This window comes from Eulemur rufifrons, chromosome 12, assembly GCF_041146395.1.
Source record: "Eulemur rufifrons isolate Redbay chromosome 12, OSU_ERuf_1, whole genome shotgun sequence".
Lineage (NCBI taxonomy): Eukaryota > Metazoa > Chordata > Mammalia > Primates > Lemuridae > Eulemur > Eulemur rufifrons.
This window is the reverse complement of record NC_090994.1, coordinates 21,966,860-21,985,034: the sequence shown is the minus strand read 5'-3', so window position 1 is coordinate 21,985,034 and position 18,175 is coordinate 21,966,860. Positions and strand designations below refer to the sequence as shown.

At 60.1% G+C, this 18,175-nt stretch overlaps 1 protein-coding gene across 1 annotated transcript in view; it reads right to left on the bottom strand.

The window, feature by feature from the left end:
* ADGRA2 (adhesion G protein-coupled receptor A2) overlaps positions 1-15,633 on the bottom strand; it is a 34,284-nt gene extending 18,651 nt beyond the window's left edge. Inside the window, exons 1-2 of the mRNA XM_069484972.1 lie at positions 15,333-15,633; positions 2,031-2,102 (exon numbers count right to left, since the gene is read on the bottom strand). Of these exons, the coding sequence (XP_069341073.1) occupies positions 2,031-2,102; positions 15,333-15,598 (338 nt within the window). The 5' untranslated portion in view covers positions 15,599-15,633. The remainder of the gene's footprint in view (positions 1-2,030; positions 2,103-15,332) is intronic.
* Positions 15,634-18,175: the final 2,542 nt, after the last annotated feature.

Below are 18,175 nucleotides of genomic sequence, written 5' to 3'. Positions count from 1 at the left end.
CGTTGCTGCACTAATGTCTCCTGGCATATCACATGTGTGTCTGCCATTTATTTCCTGGGCCCCTCCATAAGAGGTAAGGGCCCCTAGGACAGGCACCCGGTCCACTGTGCACTCCCCGAGCCCAGCAGGGAGCCTGGCGTGTGCAGGGGGCGGCGGCCTCAGGATGTGGAACTCCCACTGTGGAGCACGTTCTCACGCCTGCACTCCTCCCATGTCACACGGCTCCACCTCAAGTTACATGCCATCTTGCCTTAGTCTCCCATTAACCGCCTGCCGCACCTGCTGTGAGGCCTCCCTGTTGGGGCGCTGGGGAGGGAGCCGGTGCAGCAGCCTGCGTGGGTGGGAAGGAGAAGGCCATTTTTTCATCATCATCGAAAACGGACCCCCCTGAGACTGAGGGCCAAGGAGAAGGGCCGAGGATGACAAAAGGAAGATGCCAGCAAGGCCACCAGAGGCTTCGAGCTCTCTCAGCTGAGAGTTAGGCAGAACGACTGTGGGAGGCGCCTGGACCTTGAGGGGCAGCGCAGGGCGGGAGAGGCAGCTGTGGTTTGTCTTCCTCCAGAAGACCCCGCAAGGAACATCTGAGCGGGGGACTCAGAGCTCCCAAATGCTTAGCTGCCTTCCCTCTTTGCTGGCACCCAAGGAGATGCGTGGTGGCTGCCCTTTCTCCTGGCCAGGCCCACTGTGTCTGTGAGCTGCACAGCAGGTAGATGCCAGAGGGACCTGGTCACGGGACTGCATGTGGACGTCACCATCACCATCCTGGACCCCTCCCTGCCACCCCCAGCTTGCCCCAGATGGTAGACAAGCGTGGGTTTGGCCCCTTCCCACTCCCACTTTAACCTAGCCACAGGGGGTCAAGGTGAGAGACCCCCGCCCTTCCACTGTGAAATGGGTGTGACAGAGGCGCCCTCATGAGACCCCGGCCTTGGTGAGAGATCGTGGCCCGTGTCACGGAGACGCTGCACCTCTATTGCCCCTGAACACGCCAGCCTTTGCTGACACCTCCTTGGAACTTGACGGAGCCCGACCTACTGAATTCTAGCGCACGGGGCACTGTCCGTGGTCTCTCCTGGATGGTCATCTCTTTGGCGCTTTGGGAGCAGGCGTCACACCTTACTCTTTTGTCCTTTGCACTGATCCAAAGCTTTGGGGCAACACGGTAGGAGAGGCGGCCCAGGCCCTCCCTGGGAGGAAGGGGGATCGCCCAGCACACGGGGCAGGAGAGAGGATGCGGTGGGTGAAAGCAAGAATCAGCCTCCGGGGGAGGTGGGGCCAGGGCCTGTCTGCCGGAGGGGACAGAAGGGAGGGGACCCAGCGCTGTGGATTCTGGAACGTGCCGGCGGACAGGGAGTTTGGGGAGCGGGGATCAGTGCCCTCATTTGGCAGCTTCCGTGACTTGCCCGAGTGGCTGAGTCAGGTCTCCCACGCAGGGCGCATGCCCCCTCCACAAGTCCCCCTGGACACTCCCATCGGGGGCTCGTTTCCCTCACAGCTTACCCGGGCCACGGGCTCCTCACCAGACCTCAGGGGTCCCCAGCCCTGGGGAGGAGGTTGGTGTGGGCTGGCAGGGCCCTCGTAGGCCAAGGCCTCCCCCCGCCCCATCCAGCCCAGCGCTCGCTCGGCCCCTGTGGGGCTTTGTTTGTTGATTTGTTTTTAGGGGAGGAGGGAAGAGGCCTCGGTCACCTTAAGCCGCCCTCAGCCCTTTTATGCTGGGCCCCCAGCTGGGACGGGGCGGCGGCCGAGGGCTCGGCCCTCACAGCTAATTGCTCATTAAAGAGCATTAATGAGCTTCCCCCAGGCCCGCCAGGTCCCCCCACTTCTCTCCGCGGTGCTGGCGAGAGAGCTGCTCTCTCCCTCCCAGACCGGCCCCTCTCCGTCCTCTTCCCGGGGGTCCCAGAGGGTCCAAGTCCGGGCCCCGCCCAGCCAGCAGGTTCTGGGCGCTTCGCAGCCGGCGCCTCGGACTCCTCGAGACCTTCACTGTCACCACCACCGTCACCACCACCGCCCCGACCTCCCCCGGCACTTACAGCTTCTCCAGCAGGGACAGGCCCAGGAAGGATCCGTTGCGGAGCCCCGTTATCTTGTTGTTGCTCAGGAGCCTGAGGGACAGGGGGACACAGAAAAGGTGCTGTTACCCCGGGAAGTGCACGTGGAGCGGGCTGCGTTTTCACCACTGGAGCCACACTACCTCCTGCGCACGTGGCGCCCCCTGGAGTTGTGCGGGGCAGCAGCCCCACCCTCTCTCCACTCCGGGAGATTGTAGGGCGAAGCCCGCTGAGCCCCAAGTCAGACCCCTCTCCCGCTCGAGTCTCCCCCCAGCCTGGATCTGACGTGGGGCTCCGTGTGTGCTCGCGGGCTGGGCTGGGCTGGGCGGGCTGGGGCTGTGACGCCCCCTTTCCACTCCAGACCCCCAGGACAGACCCCAGCCACCCTTTCGTGCGCTTCCCAGCTCTGTCCTTGCTCAAGCCTTTGGCCCCGTGTCCCGAGGGTGGTGATGGGGAGCACGGCGGGGGCAGGGCTGGGGCTCCAGGTAGCATGTACGCAGGCGACAGGTGGGGGACCTGCCCTCCTGGGGTCGCCAACGCTGCAGCCTGGGAGCTGGGGCCTCAGAGGAAGGTGAGCACCCCCAGCCCGCAAGGCCCCCAACTCGAAGGGCCGGGGTGCCCAGCGGCTGGCCGGCCCTGCGCCCTTGCCTCCCAAGCCTGTCCACAGCCTGCAAAAAGCCGACAGAGCCCTGGGTCTAGGGGCGCCCAGGCCGCAGCCCCTGCCCCTCCGAGATCCGTTTATTTGTTCCTTGTATGTCGGGGAGGAGGAGGAGGCCCCAGGCCCACCGAGACTGAGCGCAGCTCCGCCCACCCACTCAGCCTTTCTCTGCCAAGCGCCCCGCTGGGAGGAGCGAGTTCCCGAGCGGCCAAAGGGCTCATCCCTCCGGTTAATTGCTTTTTAGAAAGCTTTAATGAGCCTCTCAGCCCACACTCCTGCCTGCCCTGGGCTGAGGCAAAAGGATTCTCTTCTAGTCGCTGCCCTTACGGGCAGAGAACTGACCTGGGCAGCCCAGTGGTCCGGCCTCGGGCACAGGAGGAACTGGCAGAGAGGCCTGCCCTGGAGCGGCTGGGTGGGCACCCCAGGACAGGCAGTGGGAGCCCCCCACGGGTCCGAGGGCACCCCAGACATCTGAGGCTCGTGGAGAACAGACAGTGGCCAGGAAGGGAAGGGGTGGAGACCTCATCTCCTTCCTCCCGTCTCCCCTCTGCAGGTAGACCCCCCACCTGCCCAGTCCCTGCCTAATGGTCCCTCCAATGGTGATGGTGACGGTGACGGTTCCCAGTGGGGTGTGAAGGGTGCTGGGGGGGGAAGATGGTGGATGGGTTTGCAAAACGCTTCTCACACACACACACACACACACACACACACACAGAGACACAAAAACATTATCTTGATATTGCAAAAAGTACCTCACAGTAGTCACTATATGAAAACTTAGGCTGGGCTTGGTGGCTCACACCTATAATCCCAGCACTTTGGGAGGCTGAGAAGGGAGGATTGCTTGAGGCCAGGAGTTTGAGGCCAGCTTGGGCAACATAGCAAGATCCTGTCTCTAAAAAAAAAAAAATGTTTAAAAAATTAGTCGGGCATGGTAGTGTGCGCCTGTAGTCTCAACTACTCGGGAGGCTAAGGCAGGAGGATTGCTTGAGCCCAGGAGTTTGAGGCTGCAGTGAGCTATGATGATGCCACTGCACTCTAGCCTGGGCAACAGAGGGAGACTCTTATCTCTTAAAAAAATTTTTTTTATTGAAAAAAAGGAAAATTAGGACTTTTATGAACTCCTATTCTCATTTGATGGATTAGGATGGTTTTTTTTCATGTCACACACAGGGAGGTCATGATAGTAAATCACAGTCTCGTCAGTTCTTAGGGCCTCTAAAGAAAGGTCTCATGAGGCCCTGGTGGGCCCCGGGTGGCCCCTTGGCGGTGACTGGCTCTTGGTGGCTTGACAACCTGACTTTTAAATCAAAGCCCACCTCACCACACCCCTGGTTCACCCCTTCCTACGTCCCAGAGTTTGCATTAAATGTCAGAGAAGGGAGGAAGGCGAGAGGAGCCCTCAGTCTCCTTGGAAACGTCAGGGAGGGGTCCTGAAAGGTCAGGTGGAGAAAGGACGTCCATTCCAGCCTCCCCCCACCCAAGGGCCTCTCCAGGGGTTCGTCCCTCCCTGGGTCGGGGGTGGGGGAGGAGGACAGAACGCTGCTGGGGTGAAGGGCAGACGAACAGGGCTCCCCCGGATGACCACAGCCCCCTCCACAGGGGCAGGGGCAGGAGCCCCAGAACATTCTCTCAAGCTTGGGTAGGTAGTGCATGGACCTATTACAGGGAAAGGGGAACAGTATCTCATTTCCTGGACATATGTTTGAGGATTCCAGTTTGAGAAACACTGACTTTAAAAATCTCACACTATGAAAATGCCTTCTCATTTAAAATTATCTCAAAATTATCTGCAAAAGATTTTTAATGGAAGTTTTCTTTAAAAAGATCACCAAATTGAAAATCCAGTATTAAAAAAATTCTCCAATTCCCAAATCCCTAAGATTAAACCTGAGATTGCAGTTGGTCCACCAGAGGTGGTATTGGGGGGTTCTCCACACTTTCCAGACTCTTCAGCCTTTCACCCTTTAACCCCTTCCAAATGCCCCAAATTCTTTCACTTTGAGCTGTGCTATATAAATACAATTCAAGCCGCATATGCAATTTTTAAATTTTCTAGTAGCCACATTAAAAAAAGGTCAAAGATTCAACATATTTCATTTAACCCAATGTATCCAAAATGTTCTGGTTTAATATGCAATCAACATGCAAATTATGGAGATTTTCCTTTTTATTTTTGTATGAAGTCTTTAGAATCTGGTGTGTGTTCTGACCAAGATGTGGTTCAGACCAGCCATGCCCCAAGTGCACGCGTGTCTGCGTGAGGGGCGGGGGCAGGTTGCCGGAGCCGGGCCACCACCACGACCTCTGGCCCAGAACAGCTTATCTCTGGGCCAGGCTGTGGGCCAGCTCCCAGCCCCCTCCCACCCCATGGCCTGTGCCCAGACCTCATGCCGACTAGGCCTGCCCTCCTCTCTCTCTCTCTCTCTCCCCCCTCTCCCTCTCTGAGGCAGCCTGTGTGTGTGCAGGGAGCCTAGGGCAGAGCAGGGCTGGGGGGTCGGCTGCAGCCTGCACTTCGGGCTTGGCTAGCCCGGCATCACAGTCTGGAAATGCACATGGCCCTGAACCCCACCCTCTGACCACTCACAGAAGCAGGCACCAGACAAACGCCTTTTCATCCTTCCCCTCCAATGGGCCCCCTTCTTGCTGCCTTTCCAGCTCTTGGAAGACTTCGGGCAGGTAGCTGTGTGGCTCCCCAAATGCCCAGCGTGGGATCGTTTGGCCCCGACAAGCTGTAGAGGTCTGAGGAAATTTACTCTAGGCCTGGGCTGACCAGAGAGTGGCCTCCATCGCACTCTGGGTGCTGCTCTCCGGAAGCTCCCGTGGGCCTCGTGGGTCTGTCTGGGGAGGGAAGGGCAGCCGCGGTTCTAGACAGAACGTGCACGGGTCTGGCGTTTTTAGGGGCAGGCAGGAAGTTGGCAGTTACAGTTCTGCTAATGGAGGAGCTAAACACACACACACACACACACACACACGGGCACACACACACACACACACACACACACGGGCACACACACAGCTTCCTCCAATGGGAAGAAAAATGTTCCCACCATTCTAGGCTGTCTCAGGGGAGGAAAGCAGGCAGGGTGGCCACAACGTCTGGGCAGAGAGGAGGGGGCCTTCCACATAGCCAGCGCAGACACAGGGCCAGCCTTGGCCCCCTTCAGCCCCCCAGGCAGCCGTCCTCAGCTTCCCTCTCCCCCTCTCCCTCCTCCTCCTTTGAAAGTCAAGCTTTTCACAGGAAGGAGGGCCAGTCCCCAGAGTCGCCTGTCCTCCACTCCAGGGTTTGAAATCTGGCCAGAGAGAGGGGGCACACGGAGTCCATTCCAGAACTCTCTCGGGGTCCTATTTTCGGGGAGAGAAGCAGGCAGAGCCGCCACTAATGAGGCTGGAGGCTGAGGGAGCGAGCGGCTGGCGTCTATGGAGAGGCCCTGTGGCCTCTGGGCAGCCACAGGAACTCACCAGATACCACCCCAACATCAAAGACGACCCTGCAGGAGTCACATGGGCCCCACTCTGTCTAGCGTGGAGCCAGCACGCGCCTGAACTAAACAGTTTTCACGTGTGTAGGAAGAGTGGTATGTGTCAATCCCCCTCCCCGAAAGATGCAAGGGCCTCACCTCCGGACACTGAGGATCCATGCTCTCCAGGGACCCAGGCTGCCACCAGGTCCCCAGAGTCTGGGAGGCCCCGTCTCCAGCACCTGCTGCCGGCACCTTGGCAGTGTCTTAAGGAGACCACCAGTGGGGGGCGCAAAGCGGTCTGCTTGCTGCTACCAAGAAGACTCGAGCCCTATAACCCACCCTGAACCATCCAGGCGGATCTGCAGGCGCAGCGCCCGGGGCCTTGGAGCATTTCCAGGGCCCCAAAAGACACCTGAAACCTAAGAACGAATCATTGCCTCTACCACATAAATGCTGCAAAAATGGAAATTAACAAATGCTTAATCACATAAGCACCAAATGCCGTGCTGTGTCATTAGCAGTGATTATTGTGTTCAGTGGAGGATGTGGGTAGCTTTCAGTGTGGTTGATGCCACTGTGGGGCTTCCAGCAGCGACATGCCGGGGATGCACGGCCCTGGGTCCGCACACCCTCAGGCTGAAGGCTGCTCCACAGCCCTCTGCCCTTCCAGGCTGCCTTCATGCGCTTTTAGGCTGCCTGCAGGGGACATACCTGTTGGGGAGGACATGCAAGGTGTTTTGCCCACTTCTGTGCTTCCCTACTTCCCCCTCCTTGGCTGGAAGCCTGTCCCGTCAGCCCTGAACACCTACTGGCAATAGAAAGAGGCCCAGGTGGGGGCTTTAGAGGATCCTGTCCTGAGATTACCCCTGAACTCAGACTGGAAGGTGGGCTGTCCAGCAGAGCTGGAGGTCAAGGCCACGAGAAAAAACAGTCTTGCAGCAACTCCTGCTCTAACCTACCTTACCTTGTAGGTCTTACCTCCTTTCCTCTAGTCTATGCTTTCCACAAGGGCAGCCCACCTTGGTAGTGCAGGCAGAACCCAGAAACTGGGGCTTGGATGGGAAGGGCTGACCTTGGGGACGTCTGCGGCTTTGGGACCCACTCTGGAGGCAGAAGCCTAAGTAACAGTGCGACAGGTGTTTGTGGGGGTGATGGGTGTGCCTGGATGGGGATTTGGGGGCTGCAGCCCCCTAGCTTGAGCACATGGGATAGAGTCTGTTATAATCATCCACACTTATTCATTCATTCTTTGATCTCTCAACCCTACCTAAACACCCACTGTGCGCTCAACCTTGTGTAACACGCTAGTGCTACGAACAAATGACACAGGGTGTCTCAACAAACTTCCACTCATAGAACCTCCACTCATGGGGGAGATGTGTCCAGCAGCGCAGAATGTTCCTGTGAGTGTGTGTGGGGGTGTGTGTGTCCATCTGATTTTCAGACACTAGGAAATTACCCCAATCCACGCTTCCTCCTCACATGACCAACCTAAAATCCCGCTGCTGAGGAGCCAGACTTTTGGGCGAGGAAAGCAGACCTCTTTTTAAAAACAAGTAGGCCTAGGCCGGGCGCGGTGGCTCACGCCTGTAATCCTAGCACTCTGGGAGGCCGAGGTGGGCGGATCCTTTGAGCTCAGGAGTTCGAGACCAGCCTGAGCAAGAGCGAGACCCCATCTCTACTAAAAATAGAAAGAAATTATATGGACAGCTAAAAATATATATAGAAAAAATTAGCCGGGCATGGTGGTGCATGCCTGTAGTCCCAGCTACTCGGGAGGCTGAGACAGGAGGATCACTTGAGCCCAGGAGTTTGAGGTTGCTGTGAGCTAGGCTGACGCCACGGCACTCACTCTAGCCCGGGCAACAGAGTGAGACTCTGTCTCAAAAAAAAAAAAAAAAAACAAGTAGGCCTGAAAGGATCAATGTGTTATCAGTCCTTTACACTTGAGTATAAATTAGTCCTTTGATCTTTCCTCCTCAGAGCAAGTTTCACTTGGAGGCCTGATCCTGCCCAGCTTTGTGAGCCTGTTTCTGTCCCCACCATGAGACTGGAAGGACGTAAGGGCAGAGCCTGGGTCTCTCACCTCCTGGTGTAGTAGGCACTGGCAGAGCGAGTGGACGGGCGTGGGGGGTGCTCAGTGGACCAAGTTAGGGGGCAGTTTCCTTCTGCCTCCAATCCCCCTCTGTCTGTGTACCCCAACACCTAGGGGAGAGCACAGCCCTTCTGGGACATCACCCCCATAGGAGTCACATCGTCCTGAAGCTGTCCTGGTTGGTGCAGGAGAGAAACACTTGGAAGGACGTTTCAGAGACTGCGATCTCACAATTCCTGGGGCAGTGTGATTCCAAACACACTGTGCAGTGATTGTGTACAGTGCACCCCCTAAGTACACATGGACTCGTTCGGCCGTTGTGAGGGGGAGCTCCCTTTCCCTGGCTCCTGTATCCATGTGGATAAGGAAACAGACCAGTGGGTCTGCCCTGTCCCATCCCCGGGGGGACTTCTCTGAGTGGTCGGTGCGGAGAGGAAGGGGCGCCAGATCTAACTGTCCGCTAGGCTGTGTGGCCGAGGGCACCCCCTGGGAGGGTGGGCAAGTCTGACCACAGCCGGGTCTTCCAATCCAGCTGGTATCAGTAATAAAACCTGTATTTTGATCTCCGTCTGTCTGCTAACTTTTTCTATGTCTCGGCAACCCAACCCAAGTGAAGAAAGGGAGTGTTATTTTGGGGCCGCTTTGAACCCCCAGTACCACGTGTCTGCATTTTGATAAAAACAGACAAACAAACAAACACAACCCACTGCCATCAGCAGAGTGGACAGGTGAGGCCTCTGGGTCCCTGCTGCCTGGGGCTGTGTCACCGCTTGGCACTCACAGTGGTAAAGCCTCCAAGAGGCCCGAGAGGCCTCAGAATCCCCCAGTCTCTCTGTCCTGACCCTCAACTTCCTAAGATGTGGCCCCTTTTGCTGGCCTTGTCTCTGGGTCCCCACCTGCAAAGGCTGCGGGCAGAGGTGACAGGGGAGTCAGGAGCCCTGGGGTCCAGCTGGAGCTGTCTAACTCAGAGCTGCGTGACCTTGGGCGGGTCAGCCCTTCTCTTGAGGCTCCCTTCTTGGTAAAAGAAGGGTCTGGGCTGGAGAACCCACACCTCGTCTTTGGTGGCCTTTCCCGTCCTGGACACTGAGTCCCCTGAAGCCTGAAGTCACAGAGTTTCTGCCTCTCCACACAGTTCCCAGCAAGGCAGGGAGCCCTGGCCGGGGAGGGAAGGAGGAGGGGGAGAAGGGGATGCTCGACCTTCTAGTCCCTTCCCAGCTGGGAGACGTCTGGCCTCGTCAGGCCTCAGGATCTCCCTCCTCACGCTGCCCTCTCTGCCTCACTGCCGAGCCTCTGCGACAGATCAGCCCCATGGCCCTCACCTGGCCCCATCCATCTTGCACACCCTCTGGCTCCCAGGGGACAGTCGAGGCAAGGGCTGGGGCGGCTGGGAGGGTCCTGGGAGGCTGCCGGGTTAGCCACACTCCACAGTTTCTCTGCCCCTTTCCCCTCTGCCCCGCCCCCCCCCCACCAAACAACCGAGTCCTAAAAGCAAAGGAATGTTCTGGAGTTTGGGAAGGATGGGGCCCCGGAGGAGGGAGGAAGGGGAGGAGGCAGCTTTGTCCTGTCAGTGTCTGAGCTCTAAATAGAACAGAGCGGCTGGGCTGGGGGAATGAAAATAAACAGCCCCTCCGAGCAGCCCGCGCAGCCCTTCCTAGCAGTTACCTACCGGATTTTCCTCCTGGTCCCTCAGCCCGGGGCCATTTCCCTCCTCTCCCCTCCCCTGCTCTCTGCCTGCTCCCAGGGAGGCTGGAGGAGCCTCCACTTCCGGGGTGATGGGGAAGCTGGCCCTGGTCCAGGCTGTGTGGCGCCTGCGAACTCGCCTGCCCTCTCTGGGCTTTGGTGAGCGGAATAGCCAGTCCCTGCTCTGCGCGGAAGGACAGTGATCTGCTCAGAGGTGGCTGGAACTTTTTCTCCTGCAGGAAAGGGTTCTTATCCCATGCGGGATAAACTTAGAAACACTATCTCCCTTTAAAAACATGACCCCAAATTTAAGGGTCAACTTATGGTTAGGTTCAAATTACACTGGTTTGCCTGTGCCTTTGGGGGAAATTCTCAGACCCCAGGACTAGGGGCTGCCATTCCCCGACTCTAATCACAGAGGGATCCACAGTGGCGAGCAGGATGGGACTTCCTCAGGGGTCAGGAGTGGCTGGGTTCATGCATATGTGCTGAAAAATTCAGACCAAATAATCCCTTTGGGTCCTGGACCTGCTGGGGGCTGAATTTCATCTCTTTGGAGCTCAGCACGATGACCTCTCTAGTGTGTTGGTGCAATAAGGATTCAGCCACTGACCCCCAGAGAGCTCTGATCCCTGCCCAGCGCCCTCCCTGGGATAGGACCACGACATCCCGCACAAGAGGGAGCGTAAGGCCTTGGGGTGGATCCCTGCGCATTGAGCTGGCTGCCTCCAGACCCCGGAATGGGCAGATGGGAAGAGTCTGGGAGGGACATGGGATTCTGCGGTGCCCCTCACTGTAGACAGGTGGAGGTCGGGGACCCGCGTTGGGGTGCGCCGCTGAGACCTGCACCATTGGGTGCCGGGTGAGCTGGGCCTTCTCTGTCTCTGGCCTCTCCCCTCTTTCCTTTCCTTCTTTCTCTCCGCTCTCTCCCCTCCCCCTCCTCTCTCACAAAAGCTCTCTGTGCACAGCCACTTCCTCTGGCTGCTGTCTCGGAGCCCAGACCTTATGAGAACCATATGGGGAAAGAGGGTGGACGAGAAGCGGGCGGGGGCCGGCCTGGGCCCGCCCCTGCAGCCAGCGCCTCCCACTGCCCTCGGGCCATGTGCTTGGCGTTGGCCACTGTGCCCCACGCTCCCCTGACTGCATCCTGGGGGCTGCGGTGTGCGGGGCTGCCGCGGTGAGCCCCCGGCAGGGCCACGCAGAGGGAGATCTGTGCTCCAGAACCACTGCCCCAGGCCCATCTTCCCCGCCCGCCCCCACCGGGACCCGCACACTCCCGGCAGCGGGGCCCAGCCGGCGGTGGCCACAGCCCCTGTCCTCCGGGTGGGCGGCCCCCCTGGAAGGGAGGCTGAGCAGGTCGTGGGTTTGCAAGTTTGCGTGTTCGGCTGGAATACGGAGTAACTTGCCCCGTGCCTGCCCCCTCCTCACCCAGCCTGGAATGTTCCCAGGTCAAAGGGGCTTGGGTCCTGGTGGGAAGGGACCCGGGTTTTTTAAAGCAGCTTGTATGTCCCGTGGGTCCCAAGTCCAGCCAGGTGACCAGTGAGGCCCTCCCCTGACAGGAAGGCCGAGCCGGCCCTGGCTAGTGGCAGCCACCTTCCCCCTCCCGGCGGCTCAGCTGTAAGACGTGGGGGCCGGACTGGCTTATCTGTAGGACCCTTCTCCGCACAGACGTTCTAGGAATTTATGACACTGGCTGGCATCCTCCAGGGCTGCTCAGATGTCCTGGGAGGTGCTCACAGATTTCCTTCTGGAGCTATCTACGACCACTCCTCTCCTGGAATGCCTTACCCTCCGCCCTTCCCCCTCAGCCTCGCTCAGCGTGGAGAACCAGAGGGGGGGCGTCAGCTGCCGCCCAGGAGGTGGGGGCCCCTTCCCACCCCATGTCCCCCAGTTGTAAGCCGCCTGTCCCCTTGGGGAGGCCCAGGCCGGCTCTGGGCAGGAGCAGTGGTGCCCACAGCTGCCCCGCAGCCCGGCCGCCAGCCTGGGGGGTGGGGTGGGACAGACACAGCAGGAAGGAAGCCAAGAGCTCTGCTTTCCTGGAAAACAGCAAATGAAAATCCGCTAGAGAGAAAAACGCTGAGGGTGGGGGACAGGGGGCTGGCGTCTACAAAAACAGAAGGCAGAGCTGAGATAACGGCGGAGGTGGAGGGAGGGGCTGCCGCGCGCTGACAATCGCCTCTGTGGCTGGGCTCGCAGAGCAGGAGGCTCCTGCAGACGGGGACCTCACCTAGCACCTTTGTGCCTGAACAGTCCCAGCACCCAGAGTCCGCCAGGCTCCCTGAGGTGGAACCTCAAGTCCCCAGAGGCCTCACCCAACTGGCACCCGGGGGCCCACTCTGGAGAAAGAACGGGTCCTCAGTGGGAATGAAGGGGACAGGGGAGGGAGGAGAAACCACAATGCAAAAACGAATGACTCAAGTCCAGTTGTTTGCAACAGGTGACAAGCTAAAAGGTGACAGGGAAAATTTGTGTGGGAAAAAGAAAAAGAGCGTATGAAGGAGGAGTTTGGGGGTTGAGGCTGACCATTCGTGGGGGACGCTCTGAGCTCTGGGCCTTTGCCTTGCTTCCAGCCTGAAGCAGCAGACCCGTCCTTCCCAGCCTCGGGGGTCAGAAAGCGATACCCCAAGGACTGTCGTGGTGACATGCTAAGGTGGCCTTAGAAGCTGCCTCAGGACCAAGGTCCCGCTAACCTTGTCCTGTCCCCCGGCTCCCTAAGCGCAGGGAGAAGAGGCTCTCCCTGGAATTCCCTAATCTGACTGAGTAAAACTTCTTTCCCAAAGAGACACAATTGTCTTAACACCCCCTCCCTGGAGAGCTCGTCAAATAACCAGGAAAGGTCAGCCTTGGAGAAGACACTGGGAGTAGTCACACGCTGAGACGCCCAGACTTTCCTGGGGGACTTGACCTGCATAATCAACCCTTGTTCCCGGGCAGCTCTGGGACACTCACCTTCCCGCCTCCCTCCCACCGCCTGGGTCCGCACGTCTCTCCCTACGAAGAGAGCATTAAGCCTCAACCATCTGGCCCCGCTTTGAGTTCATATTTTGTACGACTCCGGGGCACACGTGTGCACGCAATAGTAATACATGTGTTATGCTTTCCTCTCCTTAAAGAAAAGGGTCGGCCATGACCCTTTAAGATGGGAGGAAAGGGATCACCCCCTTTCTGCCCCCACGCAGACCTTCACCTCCTTCTTCTCTCAAGATGCCTCCTGGGGTAGGGGCAGGTGTGCTGAGGGAGGGACTGCGCCCCGAGAGAAAGGAATCCGTGCCCAGCTTCTGCTGCACGACAGCCTGGGTTCTCTTCTCTCCAGAAGCCAGCTGGGGCTGGGGGACAGCAGGGCAGGCTCGCGTGGCTCCTGGGGTGGGGGGTAAAGCTGAGAATACGTCTGTGGCTGCGGATTCTTACACTCCAGGCCGACTGGCCAGCGACCATCCAACGACTGGCCGGGGGGCTCTCGGGCGCTTCCCTGGCCTGCCCTGTCTTCCCTGTGGGGACGTCCAGCCAGGCGCGGGGGCAAATCCTTCGGAAGGCATCTGAAGCCAGCGGGGTCAGCAGCCTGGCAGGGAAGTGAGGCCCTTCCTCTGGGGAGGGATTGGGATGCGGAGGTGAGCTAAGAGTCACCTCTGCTGCCACTGGGTCACAATATATTCTCACCAACATTTGGCCACACTCCTTCCTTGGGGTGGCGTCGATGGGACTTAGCCATGGCTGGAAAGCATTAGTTACCAAATCATTCTAAGATGTGCTGCAAAACCACCTTTCCACCCCCACTTCTGCCTTTGGTATGTTAGGATTCCCTAACCCTGACACACAGGGTGACCCGCATGTGTGCGTGAGCTCAGACACAAGAGCATGTGCACGTGTGCACGCACACACAGGCACGCACGGCTCTCAGTACCGAGGTATCTTCCTGCAGCTGGGACTCACACAGACGCCCGCCCGATTATTCCACACGGCAAGCATTTTTCTCCTCCAGAACCGAGTGGGCTGGAGAATCCCCAGGCCTGCTGGGACCCTTAAACCCCAGTGGACCCTCAGGGAGACGTGGCCATTGCCATAGCCCTGAGTGGCAGGCAGGGGGGAGGGGAGGATCAGACACACCTCCCCCACCCCAGGCACACACATGCACACACACCCCAGCTGGGGAAAATGCAGGCCAGGCGGCCAACGTCAGAGCTGACCAGTTGTGTCCTGTCAGGAAGCGGGCAGCCTCTGAACTCACCCAACCAGAGGCGTTACTGTATTGTTCTGGACACAATCGAGTAGACTGAGCCAGCCCGGACTCCGGGCAACGGGCGGTGGAGAAACGGTCGCCACTGGGGTCAGGAGGACAGGGAAAGGGAAGCGGCTTTTAGGCTAGATTTGGGACAGGGAAGGAAAGGGCGGCAGCCAGGCCCCGACCCTCAACTCCACGGCGTGCGTGGAGCTCCAAGCACGTGGTCGGCGCAGGAAATCTCTGCTGTGGGGAGGGGTCGCCAATGCTCGCCCCGTTGCTGGGACTTGAGCCCCCCTCGGAGGCGGCTCGGGGTCCCGGTGCAGCGCAGCGGCGCTCGGTGCCAGCAAAGCAAGTGCTTACTAAGGCTCTGGTTCAGAGAGTCACGGAAGGAGGCCAGGGTGCACCCGTCTCCCCCAGCCGACTGTGTTCTCTGCAATCTTTGCGCTTAGAAGTCAATCGAGAAGCAGCCAAAGCTCGAGCTATTTCCAGGGGAGGCAAGGAAGAGGCAGGGACGCACGGCCCGGCACAAGCTCACTAGACAAACGCACACCAGTGCGAGAGAGGCCCAAGAGCAATTGGGACGCAGGGTCCCCTGCAGATCAGAAGCGCCCACATTCCAAGGACAGGCTTTTCCGAGCCAACCCTCCCGCTGCCCTATGCAGACGGGGTGGAAGCGGGGCTGGCAGGCCCGGAGTGCGGAGGCAGTGCCACCAACTGCGGGGGCCAGGCCGCCGGCTGCAGCAGAGACACTCTTCCAGCCTGGCCCCGACGCGTCCGCGGTGGTAAAGACCACAGCCACCTACTGGGCCGCAGGGCGACAATTTCCCCTGAGCTTTCCCGGCTCTCGCCCTCCTCAGAACCCCAAATCTGCAACAGTAGCCCAGGCTGGAAACTTACTGCGCGCCGGCGTCCCGCTAGCGTGCGTTCCACTTCACCTGTGCAGGTGAGTGGGCGCCCGCGGTGCCTGTCCGTGGGGCGCGCCTGCCCCCCGAGCTCCTTCCTCCCTCGACGCCCCTGGAGCCCCAGTCTTTCCCCTACTCCTGCGAACCTCCCTTCTCGGCGCCTGGACTCGGGCCTGTCTTGGCGTCTCCGAAGTGGCGGAACCCCCTCCCTCTCCCCCAGCACCTCCCGTCTCGCCTCCGCTGGTCCCGCCGGGAAGGATACTCACAGGGTGACGGTGCCGTTAGGCAGGAGGCCGGGCTCGGGCGGCTCTGGGAGGTCCCCACCGCCGCACACCACCCTCCTGCGCGCCGGGTTGGCGGCGCTGCCGCTCAGTCCCTTGGGCCGCTCCCCCGAGCACTTGCAGCTGCGGATGGGCACCGGGCAGCCGGGCGCGCCCCAGGTCTCAGGAGCCAGGAGCAGCAGTAGCCACAGCAGCAGCGGCAGCAGCAGGCGCGCGGGCGCCCCCCGCATCCTGGGTCCCCCGGCGCCCATCAACCCATCGCCCGCGGGGACCCCAGCGATGGGGCCCGCTGCGCGCTGGCCGGAGGGACCCGGGCGAGCGGGAGGCGTGCTCAGCGCGGGCCCGGGGCGCCCGAGGGCGGGGCGGGGGGCCCTGGGCGGAGGCAAGCCCCGGGGTCCCCGCCGCCGCGCCCCGGGGGCATGTCCGGGAGCGCCCGAGCGGGGAGGACGCGGGCGCGGCTGTCAGCGCGGCGCGGGCGGCCCCCGGCGGCGCGGCCCGGGGCTCGGCGCTGTGCTCGCGGGCCGGGGGAGGCCCGGCCCCTCCACGTCGCCCACTGGCTCGGCGCGGGGCTGGGACCTAACGGACCGCGCCGGGCTCCTGCCGCCGCCGCCGCCGCCGCCGCCGCTGCGTGCCATGGATGGAGGCAGCTCGGCGCCCGCCCGCCCGCCGGCCTTCCGCGGGGCCCTAGCGCCGCCGCCGCGCGGCCAGGCCGCTGCCTCCGCCGAGCGGGCGCGGGCGGGGTGGCTGGGGCCCCGCGGCCCCCGCACCCCGTGAACCGAGACTCCTCTGCGTCTCGCCCCTCTCCTCCGGGCCAGACCCTTCCTCTCCACGAGATCCCTCAGACCTCCAAGCCCAGCACCGTCACCTTTCCACAGCCCCCCTCGCCCGTGCCCGGTTGCGCCCCACGCCGCTGCCCTTTCGGTGGCTGGCGGGCTCGGCCAGAGGTGTCCAGTGCGCCGTGTGTTTGGTCGAACTTTGCGCCCCGCTCTGTGTCTGTGGTTTCCCTTGGTCCCGAGCAAGATGGGCCAGACTGGAAGCCGGCTCTCACTCTCCCAGCCCCGCCTGCCCTCAAGCTCCTGCCGAGGCCACCGCAGGAGGTTACAAGCCTGAGACTAAGGAGTCAGCAGACCTTCCTCTGCTGCCGGCGACCTCGCCCAGCGGGGTGTGCGTGTCATTAGGCCAAGGAGAGGTCAAAGGCCAAGGCAGACAAGGGTACATCTGGCCTCCTACCTTTTCGACATCCCCGTGTGTGTTGGGGGGAGGAGGGGACAGTGAGTTGGAAAATGAGACCAGGAGGAGCAGGGCTCTGTGGCAGGGAAGGAGCACTGCGCAGTGAGTCCAGACTCAGCTCCGCCTCCTATTAGTGTCTGACTTTGGGCACAGCCTCTAACATCCTGGGGTAGCTGATCTGGGGGTCACAGTGGGGGCCCTGCCTACTCCCTGGTGTGTAAATGTGAATTGTGGCAGGAGAATGAGTACGGGAGAGAGGGGCACTCAGTTTCCAAAGGCAGGGGACTGGTGGCCTTGGTGGAGTTTGACCTTGACAAGGGAGCGGGGAATGAAAGATGCCTGTGGTGTTAGATGGACGGCAACAGGCAGGAACCAGGGCTGGGGACGGAGGGAAAGGGGAAGTGTGGCTCAGGTGTCCTCAGTTTCCCCACAACGCCTGGCCTTTCTGCCACTTAACAGAGCTGCCAGGGTTGGGGCAAGACTCCTGTTCCCCATCTCTACTGTACCACCCAAGAGGTCCCTAAGGTGAGCTTGCCCTGCTGGTGTGGGTGGTGCCTTTTCCAGGACCCCTGTGTCCCGTCAGCCAAATCCCCCACCCCCTTTGCAGAGAAGTGGCTTGTCTCCCCCGCCCGTGGGCGGCAGACACCGGGCCTAGACATTGGCCTCTTCACTTTCCCTCCCTGGCTCCACAGATCTCTCCCAGTTGCAGGCTCTGGTTCCTTGAACTGCCAAAGATAAATAAATAGTGATTGCAAATGGAGGAAGGAGAGGGGGAACAGACTCCCCAGCAGGAGGCGGCAGGCAGGGGGCTGAGGCTGCATTCCTCAGGAAAGGGGCGGCCACAGCCCAGGGCAGGCCGCGCAGGGGTTCGCAGGCAGGAAAACTCAGGGAGAGGAGGAGGAGAGGCCTCTGGCCTGGGTCACACAGCTTCTCTGTGATTTCCTCTTGCTAAACGCAGACACTCACGGTCTGGAAAGGAATTCTACTGTAACACCCACTCTCTGCAGCCGCGTAGAGGCCAAAGGCCAGTCAATGAGGGAGGCCTCCCCATGGCTGGGGTTGAGTGCCCCATGCAGACACTTACTAAACACTGTTCTGTCCCCAGGGTCATCACATTTGGCCTCTGCACGCACTGGGGAGGTGGGTGGGTTCGGGGCCACTTTCCTATTTTGCAGGTATAGACCAGGAAGCTGAGTCACTGCCAGGTAAAGGCCCTGGAGCACAGGGTGGGAGCTTGTCTTCCGATTCCAGATTCTGTCTTGAGTGCTCGTCCTATGGGAAGTTTCCTCCTTGTCTGTCCTCAGAGGTGCGGGTAGGAGTGGACGAGTTGCCCACATCAAAATCTTTTTGTTTCAAGGTGTGTTCGAGATAGAGGGATGACTTGAATTTAGTTCCTGATCTCAGAAAATCTGGCCAGGGAGCCTGACAACTTTTAAATGCACTTTGATGGGAGGTGATAGGCTCTTCAGGGGAGCTTGGGTTAAGGAACTGTGATCACAGAGATGAGGCTGAATTAGTTCTGACCGGATGGGGGGCAGGGCGCTTTCCAAAAATTTCAGCACAAATCTAGAGCAGGGATATAAACTACCGAACTCTAC